Consider the following 20,083-nt stretch of genomic DNA (forward strand, 5'->3'; position numbering starts at 1 on the left):
GTAAGGAGCTTGCTAACAATTTGTGAGTGGCTGTTTAGTGAAATATGCCTTGGAAACTTTTGTTTTTATTATAAAGGGCTGTGGGCGAATATTTCTTCTTCTACCACCAACCACCAAGTCAGAGATATTTAAAGTAAACTCCCACCTAAAGTGGTTCATGTAGTTGATGTGTTTAAAACAAACGTAAATAAATATTCAGGTAAGAATTATATTGAAAGGTGTAAGGATAAGTACTGAGAGGCATTTGAATGGTGTGTATAACATAATGGTTGTCTTGTTGGGTTATGCACATGACTTCAAAAAAGGCATTAGTTCAAAGATGATGATAAGTTATATACTATATGTGTCCAGACTGACATTAGGATACAGTGCTGGGGAACTGCTGCATTGTTGGCTGTAAACCGCTGCCTCTGTTCAGCTGGCTCTGGCCTCCTATTTGTCCCTTGTGCCCTCTGTTCCACCATCGGCGGCTGTGGCTTCGGCCACTATGCTCTGGACCTCTCTCCCTCAATCCCTCTGCCTTGCCCCCTCCCCACCTTCAAATCCCGCCTAAAGACCTTGCTTTTTGATTGTGCTTACAGTCACCTCTCCCCTCCCTCTCCTCCTGGCTCGTTGACAGACTCCTCCACTGTGAAGCGCTCCGGGAAGCTACCCCACGTGAAAGGCGCTATAAGAATGCAAGTTGTTGTTGTAAACAATTTAGATCAATTCTGTTTATGTTTTTTAATTGAACGTGCCATGGATGAGGTTAGTTATTCAGTGATTATTGGGATGCCCGTCCACTGTGAGACTATTCGTGGAGTCCTGTAGCTCAGTGGTTAGAGCACTCACTTTACAAGCGAGAGACCGAGTTCAATTCCAGGCAGGGTGAAACCTTGGGAAAGTTTCCTTACTCCACACGCCTAATAATAATCCCTCCCCCCAAAATAAACAATAATAAAATTGGTCATTTTCAATCTACGACTGTTTGTGGGACATTACTGTGCGCAATTGGCTGCCGCGTTCGCCCACAAATATACAATCAATTCACTTTACAGTGTGTTCTGTGAAGCGCTTTGGGACGTCCTCCAGACGTGAAAAGCGCTATATCAAATGCAAGGATTATTATTATTATTATTATTCTGCTGGAACCCGCGTGATTCTCAGTAACAAATGACTGTGTTGTGTTAATATCTCAGGTTAATAAATGAACAGCTGGAGAAATCTCTTACAGACTCGCAGCATCGGCTTTCTGCAAAAAACAATGAGCTACAATCAATTCAAGATCAAATTGACCAACAAGAAGATAGACTAGGTAATGGCAGTATATAGCTGAATCCTGTGAGCTATATTAATTAAGCATTTAAAAGGTTTATGTGAAAAATCCACAAAGATCCAAACTGTAGAAAGCTACAGTTTAGAAACCCAATATGTGCTGTTAGCTGATCTCAGCCAGAGCTGCATTTGAATGCTACGATTTGGCTTTAGTGCTCCTGAGTTGAAAGAGAAATATCAGTGAGTGTTCTCATATCTATTAATTGGGCTCAGGTCAGGTACCCTCCAGAGTCAAATAATCTGTCAGAGCTCACTGTCTAGATTTATACATTAATTTTTATACTGGCAAAATGCCTGGTACCCATAGAACCATACCTCAGAAGAAAAAGGAGCCAAAGGATCTTCCAGTAGGAAGGGGAAGAATTCTTTTATCTAAAAAGCGTTGTACTGCAAATTACTTACTATGTGCAGATTAGTGCAAATTGATTGGAAGTTTTGTAATGCAGCTGAAGAACATGGATGTTCAACAGGAATAGCATGAACATAAAACATTTTCATGCACTCTTTTCTGTTGTGTAGCTGAGTTCAGTAGACAGAGTTCTGCTCAGCGAGACGAAATGAACCTGCTAAGAAGTACCATATCTGCTCTGGATAAGGAGAAGGATTTCCTGCAGGAAGCTATGGATGAAAAGACTGAAAGAGTAGCTAATCTGGAAGATAACATGGCGAAGAAGGTAAGCATGCAAATGTGGCTATTTAATCTTTATATGTTCAAAAACATTGAGGTTCAGAAGCAGATTCAGCGTGTGACAGCTTGTCACTAACTGCCAAAAGTAACTCTTAAATTAATTAAACATGGAACCCTGTAGCTCAGTGGTTAGAGCACTCGCCTTGCAAGTGAGAGATCTGGGTTTGATTCCCAGCAGGGCGAATGTTGGGCAAGTTTCCTTAATCCACATTCCTCTGTTTACCTAACAGTAAGTAGTAACCCGGTTGTTAGTCGATTAGTGGAATGCTTTTCCGGGGATAATAATTCCTTCAAAAAATATAATAATCAATTGGTCACTTCAATCCACGACTGTTTGTAGGACACTGATGTGCGCGGTTGGCTGCCACGTTTTGCCCACAAAATATACAGTCAATTCACTTTACAGTATATTCTGTGAAACGCTTTGAGACGTCTCGAAGATGTGATAAGGCGCTATATCAAATGCAAGGATTCTTATTATTAAATCTTATTCAGGATTGGTTTTTCAAAATAGTAAGTGTGAGGGGAGCGTGACAGAACTAGGTGGTAAAGAGCACTGCCCGTTCACCTCTGGAAACTCTTGACAAGTCAATAGCAATAACATGGCGTGTAGACATTGCAACAGGCAGCAAAATACATGCTGACCTTTTTAAGAATGAATTGTAAAAGACACACACTTGAGTCGTTTTAGGATGTTAGATGTATATTCTCATGGTCGGTGCCAATTATCCTGCCAATATCATTATGTTCTCGCTCTGGGACGCTACCCTGGGTCAAGGGTGCTATATAAGTGCAAGTTGTTGTTATTTAGGATGGTAAGGAGAGGTTCTCTACAAGGTTACCACTGTCTTTTTGTTAAAACCATTGCTAGTTTTTCTTCTTTATGTAATGTGGATTAAATGGGTTGAAGTCACGACTGATGCTAATTATAAAGCCCAGAAAAAAAGAGTGGGTGACGCATGGATCTAAATGCTTGATCTTCACAAAATCATCAATAAGACTTAAATGTTTTATTTAATATTCTTCCACTCCAAAGTGCATGGTTCATGATATTTGTGCATCATAAGCCAAGTGAAGGTATGAGGACCGAATGAGAAAACTAACCAGTTCCAATCCCTACTGCTGCAGAGCTGGGATGTGTGTTTTTTTTGTTGTAAATAGCTTAAATTTGACAAATTTAACTAGTGATATCTCATTTATAGGACAAGTGCATTACCAATATGAAGATTACCTTGACTGAACTTGAATCTTCCATTGAGTAAGTACACTCAACAGGAAACATGTACAGAGCTGTAATTGTTAAATACTTTTAGTATTTTATTCAGTTTTTAATCCATGCTGATTTTTAATACTCTAGTCGACTGAACGACTCCCTGTGTAATCGAGAACGGGAAGTAAACAGTTTATGCCGCCAGCTGGATTGCGTTAATAATGACTTGAGGGAAGCAACAAGGACACGTGATATCGCTCTGAAAGAAAGTCAACGTTTACAAGATGACCTGGTTACTATGACGAGGGAAAATCAGGTAATATGAATATTGCCTCTTACTGGTATACAAACCCTATTGTTTTGGGAATGTACATAACTGTATTTGAACTATAAAAAAAAATTTTTTTTAGTTGCATTCATTACATCGAGGCTTGACTATGCAAACTCCTTGCTTGTTGGCCTCCCCAACTCCTCCCTCGATAGGCTGCAGATCATCCAGAACTCTGCAGCCCATGTCCTCTCCCACACCAGGTTCCGTAACCCTATCACCCCCATCCTTGACCGACTCTACTGGCTTCCTGTCACACAAGATACAGTTCGAGATCCTGGTCCTCACCTTCAAAGCCCTCCATGTTCTTGCTCCCCACTACCTCTGTGAGCTCCTAACCCCTTACCTTCCTGCCCGCTCCTTCTGCTCAGCGGGCTCCGGCCTGCTTTACATCAATCCGCCTCGCCTACCCCACCTTTGGCAGGCGAGCCTTCTGCCCCCACCCTCTGGAACTCCATACCACAGTCCTTCCGCCTTGCCCCCTCCTTTGCCTCCTTTAAGACCCATCTCAAGACCCTCCTCTTCGACCATATTTTCGATCTCCCTGCTTCCCTACCTGACCTCCACCCTCCCCAACCCTGCCCCCCAGCTCAGGTCCGAAACTGTCTGTGCAGCGCCTTGGGACTTCTTCCGAAATGAAAGGCGCTTTACAAATGTAATTTGTTGTTGTTTCTGTGAATAAATGTCATTTTATTGTTGTTGAAATATTCATTGAATTCATTTCAATTAATGATTGCTGTGTGGTGTGGTCTTCAAGCCACGTGCACTTCTGATCACGGCAAGCCCCTGCCCATGTAGACTCCTGATTTCCAACTCTCCTAGCGAATGCCAACCCCACGCTGAGCAGCCTCACTTTCTTTGCTGGCCTTCACAGTGACCAGGGATGTCAACTTTGACTCAGATTGTTTGAATCCCACGAGTAGAAGATAGTGAATAAATGTGCAGTCAAATAACTTGGTCTTAAGAGCTTGGAAAGCAAAGAGAGAAGGGGTGAGGCAGAGGAATGACAGCACGAGTAAAGTGGGTGAAAGCTCACCTGCTGATGGTGGGACAAAACTGTGTGGGTATGAAGTGTGTGGTGGGCATGAAGTGCGTAGACTTTCCAAAGGCCTCCTGGAGGTTTTGTAGGTGTCTATAAATAGATACCCCGGCATACTGTGGAGTGAGTGGGACCTGGTCCACTTGTTAGTGCCTTTATTGTTTTACATGAAGATTAATGTACCACGTCTAAAATGTACAAACTGTAAAGGAGTCATAAAAATATACAGATGTAAATAAGCCAAAGAATACTATTCAGATAGCACCATAAGTATTGTGTTTGTTTTGCAATTTTTATTGTCTTCCCATTAAATAAGCGTTTGAATAAATGTTTTCTTGCCTTAGCAAACCAATTTAGAAAGGTATTGTAATCTTTATTGATCTACATCTCAGGCTATCAACACTGAGCTGGAAGAAGCTCTGAATGAGAAAGATGAATTGAAATCAAGAGTTCATAACTACATCACTGAGGTGTCAAGAATAGAGAACTTAATGGCTTCCAAGGTAGGAAATCATGAAAGATGAAAAGGACGAGATAATAATTGTAATCTATTAACCATGATATTTCGCCAAAAAAAAAAGAATCTGCTCCCATTCCTCATCTTCATTTAACACAAATCAGTACCCTCCACTCATTCTTTCTCTTTGTCCTAATCATAGAATCTCTGAGGGATAAGGAAGAACCCATACATCCACGACATACTGCCCAAATATCTCTACAAATACTGTTTACAAACCTTTCAAGAAATGTAGTTGGCTGTTTAGGAATACTTTGTGCTGGAATTATGATTTGCATTTGAATCTTCTCTTTTGGTTAATATTTCTGCAATGCAAGAGTCTGTGCCTTGGGATATGAAAGAGTTTAAATGTAATTTGTTGCTTGAATGGTTTCAGTGCACTGGAAATCTTTGGACCTCCAATAATTTTGAGTCAGCTGTATTGATGGAACCAAATTACTTCAAGGGAGACCTGGTATGAATGAATGCCAAAAGGCTACTTAGTCAATGAAGGATTTTCCACATGCTGTTCTCTCCTGTGGATTTCTCTTTGTTATTATCATATGATCACCAGCATCAAAAGAACTGATGGTTTATATTGAGAGATGGTAATTCTTAGGGAATTTAGGAGTACATGTGCATGGTCTTTCACGATATGGAGTCAGGTATCTAAAACAGCTTTGCAAGAAATTAATTTTGGTCCATAATCCTTTCTCATCAACCACTAAATTCAACCGTCAAACTTTGTCAGTGACAAAATTAATCTCCCCTACTGATGTCAAAATGGAGATTTATCTTCTACATGGTGTGGCATTCTGAGGAAATACTCAACAGTATTGCACTCAGGTTAGCAGAGCAGAAAACCTGACTTGATGTGCATTTCAGTAATGCTGACCTCATCAGAAATTCCTTCAAAAATGAGTATATTGTTTAAAGGAATTTAAAGTAGGATCTTGTCAGGTCCAATAAATCAAAGTATTTTCTGTTTGATGCGTACAACTTTCTACTTTAAGTTGAATTTGTAGCCTATAACTTATGCACATATTTGTTGACAAATTACTTGAAGCATTTTTAGCCATTTTGTTTGCGATCTGCAAATATAAAAGTTTTTGTTTTCTAAATTGTCCAATCTTTCTTTCTTTATTTATAGTTTTTCTTGAAATGTGGAACTTGTGCTTCCTGCCCTTGGGATATCAGTGGCAGTTTGCCAGCATTCACTGCCCATCCTAGATGCCCTAAGGAGATAGTGATGATTCGCGCAAAATATAAATTGGCTCCAGTGTAAATTCAAACTTCTCCCATCAGGATCTGTCACTAAAGGGCCCATATGATGTCAGCCCTTCATTCTTGTTCTCTCTGCCTTTCCCTCTCTGTGTCTAACCCTGCAATACGCATGTATAATTTGCTTAATGAACTTTTACCTTGCATTTTCAGATCACAGAAAATCATGTTCCTGGGAACCATGCCCATTATTAATGTTCTTTGCCAGCATCGCAGTTCCACCTCAGAGTCCTAGTGTGAAGCTGTAGATACTCGGGTTTGAAAATATATGGCATAATATAATCTAAAGTGGATATTTTTTATTTTTCTTCTCTTTTTTCATGGTAGGAACAAGAACTACATCATATACTGGAACAGTTCCGACTAGCAAGTAACCAAGCTGAATCCTGGGAACTTAAGGCCCATCAGGCAGAGGGAGAGAGCAGTTCAATGCGACTGGAGCTCCTCTCTGTCGACACAGAGCGACGGCATCTGGAGGAAAGAGTGTCAAAGTTTGAAAGGGAAATACAGGAGGTACGAAATGTACATAAATTCTGGTAATCAAGTTTTATATTCCTCATCCCATTTTGTTCTGGTTCATCTAGTTGCTGTGGAATCTACATAGTGCTACCCTGCGTGAAGGGAGCTGTATAAATGCAAGTTGTTTTCAATTAATAGTGTCCAGGTGTGTTTGCGTTCTTATTAATTTTGCTGTAAATTCTTCTTTATTGTAGCACATCTCTGCCCAAGAAGCATATGAGCATGAGATTTCTTGCATTGCAAAATCCACATCCAAGATGGAAGAAGAGCTACGACAGACCAAGTGTGAGAATTCCCATATATTAGCAGACCTGTCCTCCGTCAGGGAACTTTGTAGCAAAATGGACTCTAATAAGGACCAGATGTCGAGACAACTTAATTGTAAGAATATGGAACTTGAAAGGGTAAGATGAAATAAAGTGATATTTGAAGTATAATTAATATAATTAATATAAAGTGAGATTTTGAGATGCATGCTAACATTTGTCTGGATCAGAACTGTTGTATATTTAAATAATCGTAGGGTTTTTTTCAGGACTATAATCCTCAAATATGATTTTTGAAACATAAATCCAGATGTCAATATTTTAGCAATTTTATAGTAATAATAATATAGTGCCTTGTAACAGAGGGTACAGCTTACACTGTAGAGTAAAACTCACATAGGTCTTATTTTTATAAATCGTATAATTACCTAAGTGGTACATTCAGCAGAGTCCCATTCAATTTCCTAATAAAACCACCTAGATTTCTTTGCACTGCTCGTATTAATCGCCTTCTAATTCGTAACTTCATTCCCCTAACCTCCATTAAATGTTATGGTCCCAATTGCTACGACTAAAGTGAATTTGAGTGTATATAAGGAGTCACATAGAGTGAAAGATACAGCATGGAATAGGCCATTCGGCCCAACTCGTCTGTGCTGGTTTGGCTCACACAGCCAAACCACTGTTACATTGTGAATCTGTATTATCCTTTTAAACTCTCTTCCCAAATACTGTTCAGGTTTTAAGTGAGCTGGACGATGTGAAGTCAGAAACTGAGCTTCTCAAGAAACAGTTGAGCAGTGAACGGATTACTATAAAGAACCTGGAGACACTGTTGTCATCAACTCGAGAAAAGGAGTTTCAGACTCATCTGTCACAACATGAAAAGGAATCCGAAATACAGCTTCTAAAGGACAAGCTGGCTCTCACTGAGAGCAAAGCGTGAGTGCCCTTTAATAATCGTTAAAATGAAGTTTATTATTTATAATGAATTAAAATCCAGCAGCCTTATAACTGAGACCATAGAAATGAGGATAAGATCTGCTGGTGTACGATTTTTAGAAAAAATGTTTGTAAAATTACATTTGAAGACAACGGTAAGTTAAAACAAAATGTATTCAAATCAGTTTTGTTGATGCAGATCAAAGGCCTGTAGGATTACATTGTGCATTTTAAATAGTAAGATTAATTTCTTCACCCACTAAATAAGTCTAATGGGATTTTGTAATAAGGAAAGTTAATGGTGCATCGTGCTGAGTGGAGTTGTAAAATCTGAATGAAAGTCAAAACCACTTGTGTGGAATTCCTGCAAGTCAGCATGAGAACGTCTGCCTCTTCACATTAAGGATTCCTGTTAGGCATCGTTGCATATTAGATAAGTTGCAGTGTAGCCTTGTATAGCCTTTTGGTTAACTCATCTTTAAAGAGTCATCACTCAAATTAAAAATATTGTTTCTAAACCTGAGCTAGATAACAGTTCTTCACTTCAGCTCTTAGCTGTGAGAAATCTTTAGTCTTTAGTTATTTAGTCTTTGAAAGAAAGAGAAACGTGGCACTTTCTCTAGCTGATTATTACCTCATGTGCTGACAGCATTAATCTTTGTGGATGCACACGCCACCTAATGGAGTCAGTGTGGAACCCTGGTGTCTTGTTGGACTCTCAACTGTCCTTTAAACCTCCTTTTGGCTTCTTTCCATTTTCGCAACATTGCCCGCCTCCACCACTACATCTTAGGCTACCAGGACTCACATTCACGCTTGACATGTCCAAGCTTGACTAAGGTAATGGCCTGCTCACTGGACTTTCCAGCTCTCTCCTCGATAATTTGCAGACCATCCAGTACTCTGCAGCTCATGTTCTCTCCCAAACTAGACTCCACAAGCCTATCACCCCGATACTCGTCCAGCTCCACTGGCTCCCTATTCCTCAGAGGATTCAATTCAAGATCCTTGGCCTCACTTTTAAATCCTTCCATGGTCTTGCCCCATTCTCTGCCTCTGAGACCTTCTTCAACCCTACCAAACTGCATACTCCCTCCACTCAGCAGGCACTGGCCTCTTCACGTCCCCTTCTGTGCCTGCCCAAGCTCAGTGGTTGGGCTTTCAATCTATCTGCCGCCAACTCTCTGGAACTGCATCCTGGAATCCCTTCACCTCGCCCCTTCCCTCATCTTCTTGTAGGTCCATATCGAGACCTTCTTTGACCACACTTTCGGTCATCTCCCCTCCCCGCTCCCTTCCCCCATCCCACCACTCCCAAATTCAACCTCCAGCTTGGGTGCAAACCCTTGACTGTCCAGTACCTTGCGGCAGTTTCCTGAGGTGAAAGGAACTATATAAATGCAACTTGCTGTTGTTATTGCTGTACTATAGTTTACTAGTTTGTGACGTAATGTATCTTCGGAAAGATTTGTCAGAGACAAAGAAAGATTCCAGGATGGAGTTCCAGAGAGTGGGGGTGGAGGTTGAAAGCCCAAACACTGATGGTAGGGCAGGCAGAACAGGGGACATTAAGCACCTGTCAGAGAGTACAAGCAGTTCCAGGAAAACGCAGGTTTATTATTCACCTGGGTTATGATCCATCTACGAAGTTAGGATTTCTAGATCCAAAACAGTCCTGCCTATAGAGTAAGGAGAATCTGCTTTGGTAGGTTGTTGAGGAGAAACGTGATTCATGATTTGTCTGCAAAGTATTGCTGAATATCGTGTTTTTAATCTATATTTCCAATAATATTTACAGAACAAGCCAGAATCGAGAAATATCTCAGCTTCGTAATAAATTTACACAGGTTCAAAATGAACTTGATGTTCTCAAACGCCAACTAACTACAGAACGTTTTGAAAGGTAAGTGAAAACTAAAATTCAGTACATAAAATCTTGTACTCAAAATCTTGTTGAGTTTTGTATACAGCTATTCATGATCAGAATGAGCCACAGTATTTTCCTCTACACATTTCACCCTTTGGACTGGTTTAATCAACTTCAGCTATTTCTCAAGGGCTCCTAATAATCTTTTAGTATTCCTGAAATCTTGTGCAATTGAGTCTACATAGTTGTAGTAACCTTTCTTTGATTTATCAGATATGCATTGCAAAGTAATGAATGTTTCCGATGTGTACGTCTATTTGGCAAATGTTTTCTAGAACTAGAATTTGGTTTTATTATTTTCTGCAGAGAGCGAGCAATTCAGGAGATGCGTCGCCATGGGCTCTCTACATCTTTATGTACCTCATCCCCGGTCAGAAGATCATTGAGTCCTCTTTCACGTTCCCAAGATAGCTGCTCCCCTCTCAGAGGAACAGAACGCTGTACTGACTAGTTCAATGGCGAGTGAGTCTTTTATTATCTTAAATAAAGATTTTAAAGGTGAGATGGTATGTTATCATACCAACTCTTTAAAATGGATGTTGCTCTAGTCTTTGACATTCTTTTCCACAAATTAGCAATAGAATTTTCCAGATTACCCAGTAGCATTCATTAGTTGCCTCATTCCTATGAAGGAATTATTTTTGATGAAAAAACAGTGGTAATGTAGAAAGTTGGCTCTCACTCAGTCACCTTTATGAATACAGTATGCTGAGCTGATCAGTCACCAGCTTTCCTTCACTCTGGTCTTAGGACAATAATAATAACATAGTTGAAGACCGTGGCAATCACTAGCTATTGTTCCCATGTCTGCAATTAATATTGGAACAAATATACCTGAAATGGAGGAAAGAAAATACTTCTAGTATATAGAAAGCCATAAACTCCAGCCTAAGAAAAAGCTAAGAAACAAGGGAGTCTTTGAACTTGTGCAGAATGCCCGCCAAGTGATTGTCTACATGAATGAATGTAATTACAACACGTTGGAGGAAAGCATGATTCAGTAGACATGATGTTGGCCCATCATGATGGGAATCACATAATGTGCTATCAAATGTCCAAAGAAAAGTATTCATTAAAATAAAATAAACTACCTATAGGGTTGGTAAAACCACATTTTGCGCTATGAGCAGTATTGATAAGACACATTGAAACAAACCTGCTGTGAAGTACAATTTGTAATTGGTTGATATTTGAAAAACACAATTTTTTTTCTTCCCATTTTTAGAAGTTTACTTTGAGTAGGCTTCACTCAAGTCATGAGCATGCCTTACAAAACGGAGCCACAGGTCTCAACAAAAGTGAGTTTTGGAAGTCAGGTGCTGAAACGTTTCCATCAGCATTAGTCTATCATCAGCCTTTCTGGAATTCTGACATGAAGGAAACTCATGGCCAAGAGAAGATTGTTTATTACATTCTAGTCATATAGTGCTTGATTTTCAGCACGTTCATATCTGCTCTACACTGTTGTCGGTTTGTTACTTTAACATTTTAGTTTTATTAAAAAAAAACAGCTTTTTTTCCCCATTTATTCTGAGCATCTAGCATGTACTTAGCACAGTACAGAACATTGTCTCGTCTTATCAAAAATAGATCTAGGTCGGTCAATCAATTCTTCCCAGAATGTGTTGCACAGAACAGATCAATAGCAAATTTGCATTAATATTCAGATCAAAAATCCTGGTGACTGTATGCAGAGCTACAATTAGAAACAATTATTAATAGTTGATTTTGTGCTAGATTTTCATATAACCTTTATTGATCGTATAATTCCATGAATTTCACTGGATCAAATATATTGACTTGATGACAAGTAAACCAGAAAACAACACAACTTTTAAAATTGATCAGCTCACGTCAAGCAGTTGATAATATGAAATAAGTACAGCTCTTTAACCATGTGCATTAAAATTTGCTTTTAAAATTCTACAATCTGAGAAAAGTGATGTGATAAATCTTTATCATATCCTAATCAATTATTTGTTTCACAAGTAATTTGATAAACAGATGTGAACAAAAATGGAGCATTGACATTCTTGTGTTATCTGATGCAATGCCCAGATAATGCTACAAATCTTGTGTACTGTATTGTCAGTGTTTGTGAAGAAATTATTTTTCAAACGCTGCGGCCACTAAAATTATTTTTGTACTGAATTAGGTTTTCACTCTTAAGTTATTTATTGATATGTTTGTTCTCAGTTAGTATAACAGAAATATTTTTGCTACCAGTTCCAACTGTTTAAAGATGAGTGGTGACAGTGGTGGGTTATTAAACCACAAAGTGTTCTTTAAACATTAATGACCCAGTCATTAACCACGTTTCAGCATCTTGGCATTTTCCTCAAGTGGTATTTGTATTGAAAATAAACTTCTGAATGTATTTAATGACTGCAAAGGAGGTCCCTGGGATGGATCTAGTGAATGATTTCAACATAAATTATTGAGGAATGTATATTAATTGCTTGCAGAACAATCTATAGATAATTTCCAAAAGGTGATGTTAAATTGTTGATCAGGTCTATGTGGCTAATCATTCCTTTAACCATAGAAAAGCCAGTGCAATAGCATATTTCAAAACAAGTCACTGATACTAACTTTCATATATTAAACTTGATCTTATTTTCCCATTATTGCCAAATTTCATATTTCATGGCTCAATTTCTACTGCTCAGTAGGGTGTCTCAACTTCCGCACACCTGTCTCATCTTGTATTTATTAAGTGAAATTTGTGATGATGAGGCAAAAAAAATATAAAATAATGCTTTTTTTTCTTGCTGTATGAGTCAAAGTTTTGGTATTACCATATTTTCTGGCACAATCAATATCTTTGGTGTTTGCTTTGTTACTAAACGTAATTTCATATTATAAATGTTTACGATTTTGTTTTTTAATACTGTGTGCATATTATTTTTTTAAGTTTACTTTGCTGTTTGTAGTAACTTATCAAACATTTATTTATAAGAAATGTAATAAAACTGAGAAATTCTTGTATTCCTTCGGGAAATCTGGACTGAATTTATTTCTACTAAACATTAATACTTTATAGAAAAATAATGATTGTGTCTTTCACTTATGCTTGTATTTGTTATCCTAATTTTTCTATTCATTCTTGGCTTTTGTACACATGATGCTCATACACATGCTGCTCAAATCATTTCCATGTGTGCCAAAAAGAACTTTTCAATGGAACGATGATATGTGCTTGTATCCAATTTTGTAACTTGATAACCTTTAAATCCAAACATCTATGCAGCATTTGACCAATTTCAAGTTTATAGGACCTGAATAGGGTTCAAGTCTTCAAAGCAAAAATTCCACTGACATCTTGCCCAATTGTCTCTGATCTATAGTGTGTTTTGAGAATAGTCAAAAAGTAAAATATCTACAGATAAGACTATGTTCTGAAGTTCATTTCTCACCGCAATTGTTAAAATGTCTGGCAAAAAAATCAGTTAGCTTTTTTAAACTAAGTGTGGTTAAGTAGTCTGATTTTTTTGATGGTTTTGTGTCAAAATAAACCAACCATAAGGTACAGTTATGAGATTAGATTTGTATAAAACAGCTGACCTGAGAGCTGGCAAGGACATATTTCACTATTACGTTGTTAGTTGCCCTAGTGAGTTATGTTTAGTAAAACAGTAATTAATGCTGCAGTAAAAAGTGCCACTGTAAAAATAGTTGTTACTATGGGTGACTGTTGTACTGCCTAGACGTCAAACCAAACACCCAGCTGTTTCAATGGGACTCTTCACAAATTTAGTTTTGCAGTAAAAGTGAATTGCTGTAGTCCAGAAATATAAAGCTTGACCTGATAAGAAGTTTGAGGATTAAGTCTAAAAAGATTTGGTCCCTGACCTACATGATCCAAACAGACCAGGTATGTTTGTTTCAAGAAAGAAGCAACAATTACATTTTCTTGAGTATATTGAAGCCAAACTTTATAGTATTTGGTTGTTACAAATACATCCCAGTACGTTATGCTGTGAAACGAAACAAATCACCATTAAAATCCCAGTTTGTATAATAATCCTTTCATTTAATGTAGCACCTTATTGTTGAGCTGTCTCAAAGAGCTTCACAAGATTTTACTTTCAAGTATTGACTATTTGTAGGTGAATGCGGCAGCCAATCAGTCTCCTACAATTAACAGCAACAACAACAACAAGATTCCATTTATAGAGCGCCTTTCACGTCGGGAGGACGTCCCAAAGCGCTGTACAGTTGGGTCAGGACCCGAGCAGGGGGGAAATGGTGAGGGGAGGGAGCGAGGAGGGGGTAGAGAGTCGAGAGGGGAGCTGAAGGTACGGTCAAAGAGAAAGGTCTTGAGACCGGCCTTGAAGGAGGAAAGGGAGGAGGCGGCGAAGGCACTGGGGATAGAGTTCCAGAGCCTCGGGGCTGAGAGGCTGAAGGCCCGGCCACCGATGGTAGGGCGGTTGGGGCGGGGGATGTGGAGCAGACTGGAGCCAGAGGAACGGAGGGTACGGGCAGGTAGGTAGGTAGGTAGGTCAGAGAGGTAGGAGGCAGCGAGGCCGTGAATGGCCTTGTAGGTGAGGATGAGGATCTTGAAATCAATCCTCTGGGGGATGGGGAGCCAGTGGAGGCGAGCGAGGGTGGGAGTGATGTGGTCCCGAAGCCTGGTGCGGGACAGTACACGAGCTGCAGAGTTCTGAATGACCTGCAGCTTGTGGAGGGAGGTGGCGGGAAGGCCGGCGAGGAGAGAGTTCCCATAGTCCAGCCTTGAGGTGATAAAGGCGTGAACCAGGGTTTCAGCAGCGTGAGGGGTGAGGTAGTGCCGTAGTCTGGCGATGTTCCGGAGGTGATGGAAGGCGGTGCCAGTTGTGGCGCAGATATGGGGGAGAAAGGACAGCTCAGGGTCGAACAGAACCCCGAGGTTCCTGACGGCTTTGAGAGGTGGAGAGTGCAGCCTTGGATGCTGATGGTGTCAGCGCCTGAGGTGCGGAGGCGCTGACACGAGCCAATCAGGAGGGCCTCAGTTTTGCGCACGTTGAGCTGAAGAAAGTTGTCTGTCGTCCAGGACTCGATGTCGGACAGGCAGCTGTCAGGACATCGGTGGTCGTGGAGTTGAGGGTAGAGGAGGAAAGGTAGAGTTGGGTGTCATCCGCATACATGTGGAAGTTACCCCATGTCTGCGGATGATGTCACCAAGGGGGAGCATATAGAGGGTGAAGAGGAGGGGACCGAGGACAGAGCCTTGAGGGACACCACATGAGACAGTGCGGGGGCCGGAGGAAAAAACATTTGTGGAGACAAAGTGAAGACGGTGGGAGAGGTACAACCTAAACCACTCAAGGACAGGACCTTGAAGGTTTAGGTGGGAGGATAAGCGGTGGAGGAGGATAGCGTGGTCGACCGTATCGAATGCTGCCGATAGGTTGAGGAGGAAGAGAAGGCAGAGGGAGCCCTGGTCACAGATGGTCAGGATGTCATTGGTGACCTTGACCAGGGCAGTTTCTGTGCTATGGGCAGCACGGAAACCTGAAACAGTGAATGACCAATTTCATGTGGGGGATTGTTGGCCATAATTTCGGCAGAAACTCCTCTTTTTGAAAAGTACCATGGGAATTTTATCAGTACCTGAACAGGCAGAGTGGGCCATTGGTTGACCTTGGTCTCATTCCAAAGGAAGGCGCCTCTGACAGTGCAGTATGTCCCCAGGACTACATTGTCAATCTACCCACATGCCTCAGAGGCAAGAGTGTTAACAACTGAGTGAGACTACTCCCTAATAATAATTATATGAATTCTCGAATATTTGATTATCACTGGATACAAAACTGCTCAAATAAAATACATTTCAACAGATATAAAATATTGGACTACCAGTTGTACTTGAGTTCTTATTATAAACCACTGGATACTGCCCATGGTACTTAAATTGTCAAATGCCTGTTCATCCTACCAAAGCTGCATTTCAAAAATATGATCTGAATGGCTTTTGGATAAGGAAGAAAAGCAGTGAAGGCTGGAATGCCTAATGATAGCATATTTACTGGCTTTAAACTAAATGTAAGTCATATTTTATGGTGGAGTGGGTTACAAGTTGTCCTGAGTGTGTCACCTTTGATCCATAGTTCCATAATTTGCAGCAACATAGAGGATGCGTGGGGAAGGGGAAAGCTTCAGTACCATACATATGTGAACCAGTTTTTGGGAAGGCCAATAATGAAATCATGTTATCATATGTTCACAGCGTCTGAGGAAAATGTATGGAAGGAACTCAATGTTGCATTTGGTTTGAAGTGAAGAGTTTTTTCCCTTCATTATTGACATCTTGAGATACTGCAGAAGTGATGCTTTTGGTTATGGATGCAGTGTAGCACTTTTGTGGTAAGATTCAGGTTTAAGGAATTTCCCTTGGGATTTCTTATTTAACTTAAGTGTACAAGTAGCGTCACAAGGGGAAGATTGACAAATTGATTATTTTTACCTTGCTTACCTCAAATATATTAAAGTTAATTCCAATTTTTAAGTCAAAGAATTTAGTTATTGAATTTGAAAATATTTGATGCAACACTAGCTAGATTACAAGTGATGATACTGTTTTGGCTTTAGATCATAAGAAGCTGTGCAAGAATGGAAAAAAATGTTACTGCGGCTGATGCACTGCGCCTTAGCTACTTCCAGATGTTCTCTTCCAACTTAAACCAAACAAGTAAATGTTCCTTAGAACTTTTATTTGGAAAATCAAACTTTTAACTGTTTTAGGTACTTAGCTAAACTGTTCAAACAAATTTGGAGGGAATTGGCCAAATTACTAATTTGCTGGAGTAATTGCTAAAATAAATCTTTTGACTATTGAGTAAACCGGGTTGCAAATTACTTTTAACAGAAAAAAAATCTGATTTGTCATATTCAAACTTCTGAGATGCAGTAAACTGAGCACCTCTGCACGTGATGCTTGAGTATCCAAACCAAGCTGAGATTTCCATGCAGAGGTAGATTGTTGGAATGGAAAGCGTATTCTCCAGTGACTGGTTGCCCTTCCAGATCCAGCCAGTGAGGCCGTGCTGTCATCAGAGGTGCCCTGGAGTACTGTGGACCAGCTTAGCTCGTACCGGACTACTTAGTGCATTACTTATTACTTATCGCCCATCCTCACCCCAAATGCCAACTGCGAGGTGACGCTGGACTTCCTTGATTCCAAAATTGAGGGGATCCGCTCAGCTGTCTTTGCCATTCCATCTGCTACACCCTCCCCATCTCCCACTCATACCCCGAGCCCTACCCATCCCTCCCTCCACACCTTCGAACCCGTCTCTCCCTCCTCTCTCACAACAACAACAACAACAAGATTGCATTTATAGAGTGCCTTTCACGTCGGGAGGACGTCCCAAGGCGCTGGACAGTTGGGTCGGGACCCGAGCAGGGGGGAAATGGTCAGGGTGAGGGAAGGGAGGGAGCGAGGAGGGGCTGGAGTCGAGAGGGGAACTGAAGGCTCGGTCAAAGAGTACCACCACTATAAACCGCATGAAACCGACCACCTGCTCCCTCAACCCCATCCCTACCCCTCTCCTTACCTCCCAGCTCCACCTCCTTGCCCCTCTGCTCACAGACATCATAAACCTCTTCTTGTCCACTGGAACTGTTCCCACCCCATTAAAAACCACCTTCATCACTCCTATCCTGGATCCATCTCTACTCTCCAACTACCGCCCCATCCAACCTCCCTTTCCTCTCCAAGGTCCTGGAATGAGTTGTTGCTTCCCAGCTTTGCTCCTTTTTTAATTTTTTAATTTTTAATCCTTGCATTTGATATAGCGCGTTTCACGTCGGGAGGATGTCCCAAAGCGCTTCACGGAACACACTGTAAAGTGAATTGACTGTATATTTGTGGGCAAACGCGGCAGCCAATTGCGCACAGCAATGTCCCACAAACAGTCGTAGATTGAAAATGACCAATTTATTATTGTTTTTGGTTTTGGAGGGATTATTATTAGGTGTGTGGAGTAAGGAAACTTGCCCAAGGTTTTGCCCTGCCCGGAATTGAACTCAGGTCTCTCACTTGTAAAGCGAGTGCTCTAACCACTGAGCTACAGGACTCCTTCTTCTCCCACCACTCCCTTCACAAACCCCTCCAATTGAGTTTCCGTGCCGCCCACAGCACAGAAACTGGTCAACATGTCAAATGACATTCAGGGCTCCTTCTGCCTCCTTGACTTCTCTGCTGCCTTCGACACTGTCGACCACTCTACCCTCATCCACCGCCTCTCCTCTCACTTCAACCTTCACGGCTCTGTCCTTGACTGGTTCAGATCGTAATTCTCACACCGTCTGCACTTCATTTCCACAAACGTTTCTCCTCTAGGCCCGCTCCATCTCGTGTGGCATTCCTCAGGGCTCTGTCCTTGATCCCCTCTTCAATATCTATATACTCCCTCCTGCACCAGGCTCCATGACCCTATCATCCCCATCCTCGCCTGACTCCATTGGCTTCCCATCACACAGAGGATACAGTTCAAGATCCTGGTATTCACCTTCAAAGCCCTCCATGGTCTTGGTCCTCCTTACCCCTGCGACCTCCTAAACCCCTACCATCCTGCCCACTATCTTCGCTGAGCGGGCTCCGGCCTGCTTCATGTCCCCCAGCCTCGCCCGCCCAACCATTGGTGGGCAGGCCTTCTGCCACTCTGCGCCCACCCTCTGGAATTTCATCCCGCTGTCCCTCCACCTCGCCCCCTCCTTTGCCTCCTTCAAGACCCATCTCAAGACCCTCCTCTTCGACATGCTTTCAATCACCCTGCTTCCCCCCACCCCAGCCCTCCACCCTCCCCGATCCCGACCCCCATCTAGGGTCTGAAACTCTGACTGTCCAGCGTCTTGGGACATCCTCATAACGTGAAAGCCGCTATACAAATGTAATTTTGTTGTTGTTACTGCAAGGAGTGAGTGTGCATTCCTGTCACAAGTAAATATCATGTGCAATTTCAATTCTGGTTTGGCTACTTAAGCATGGTTAAGTGTTTCCCACATGTGTCAGACCACCCCCCACCAACCCCGACAATATATTTATGTATAATATAAATAGTCCAAGGTCAGTCTGAAATCTGCACTCAGACTTTGAAAAACTGTCTCACGAACTAGTGGGGAAAGAAAATAGACATCAAAATCATGCTAGTCCATCAGAGCAAAGCATGGTGCTGGGCTTCACCGACTAAGTCTGGGAACATTTTGAATGTGTAAACAAAAGTCATTGTTTATAATTATAGAAGCAGCAGAAATGTTAACAATTTCAAGGGCTATCAGGCTGGTGCGTGATGCAGTTGGACTGGAGAGTACGGGAGGCAATGGGATTTAGATTTGTGGTACCAGGTAGATGGAACTACAATGGTCTTTTCCAGCCTAATGTTCCTATGTTTATATTATAATAGTATTTGTTCATTTGGGAATCATGTCAGTCCATTTCCTAAAAATGAGATCATGCTTCCTTCTAGGAAATTCAATCTTAAAATAGATGTGATAAACAACAACAACAACATTTGTATAGCGCCTTTCATGTAGAGAAGACGTCCCAAGATAAACAAGATTGTATAGTACATCTCTTCTGAGTCCTGTAGCTCAGTGGTTAGAGCACTCGCTTTGCAAGTGAGAGACCTGAGTTCAATTCCAGGCAGGGCGAAACCTTGGGCAAGTTTCCTTACTCCACACGCCTAATAATAATCCCTCCAAAAACAAAAACAATAATAAATTGGTCATTTTCAATTCATATGACTGTTTGTGGGACATTCCTGTGCGCAATTGGCTGCCGCATTCGCCCACAAATATACAGTCAATTCACTTTACAGTGTGTTCTGTGAAGCGCTTTGGACGTCCTCCCGACGTGAAAAGCGCTATATCAAATGCAAGGATTATTATTATTATTATTACCAGCAAGTAGAACCAAACCCACTGTGATATCAACCGATCGTTAGCACACCCAGATCATTTAAGCAATTAAGACATATTTAGGCAGTTAAATCAAATACTTGAGTTTAACAACAGCTTAACATAATGTATATAATTACATACATCAGTCATTATCAACAAAAAATAAACTGAATAACGAATGTATTAAAAGT

At 41.0% G+C, this 20,083-nt stretch overlaps 1 protein-coding gene across 2 annotated transcripts in view; it reads left to right on the forward strand.

Moving 5' to 3' along the window:
• The window catches only part of cep135 (centrosomal protein 135), a 45,179-nt gene extending 32,484 nt beyond the window's left edge, over positions 1 to 12,695 (forward strand). For both annotated transcript variants that reach the window (XM_042341996.1, XM_042341995.1), the window contains 11 exons: positions 1,179 to 1,294; positions 1,834 to 1,988; positions 3,205 to 3,260; positions 3,360 to 3,528; positions 4,972 to 5,082; positions 6,684 to 6,869; positions 7,070 to 7,279; positions 7,881 to 8,083; positions 9,882 to 9,986; positions 10,317 to 10,472; positions 11,236 to 12,695. In XM_042341996.1, the coding sequence (XP_042197930.1) occupies positions 1,179 to 1,294; positions 1,834 to 1,988; positions 3,205 to 3,260; positions 3,360 to 3,528; positions 4,972 to 5,082; positions 6,684 to 6,869; positions 7,070 to 7,279; positions 7,881 to 8,083; positions 9,882 to 9,986; positions 10,317 to 10,461 (1,456 nt within the window). In that variant the 3' untranslated portion in view covers positions 10,462 to 10,472; positions 11,236 to 12,695. The remainder of the gene's footprint in view (positions 1 to 1,178; positions 1,295 to 1,833; positions 1,989 to 3,204; positions 3,261 to 3,359; positions 3,529 to 4,971; positions 5,083 to 6,683; positions 6,870 to 7,069; positions 7,280 to 7,880; positions 8,084 to 9,881; positions 9,987 to 10,316; positions 10,473 to 11,235) is intronic.
• Positions 12,696 to 20,083: the final 7,388 nt, after the last annotated feature.

This window comes from Callorhinchus milii, unplaced genomic scaffold, assembly GCF_018977255.1.
Source record: "Callorhinchus milii isolate IMCB2004 unplaced genomic scaffold, IMCB_Cmil_1.0 Scaffold1, whole genome shotgun sequence".
Taxonomy (NCBI): domain Eukaryota; kingdom Metazoa; phylum Chordata; class Chondrichthyes; order Chimaeriformes; family Callorhinchidae; genus Callorhinchus; species Callorhinchus milii.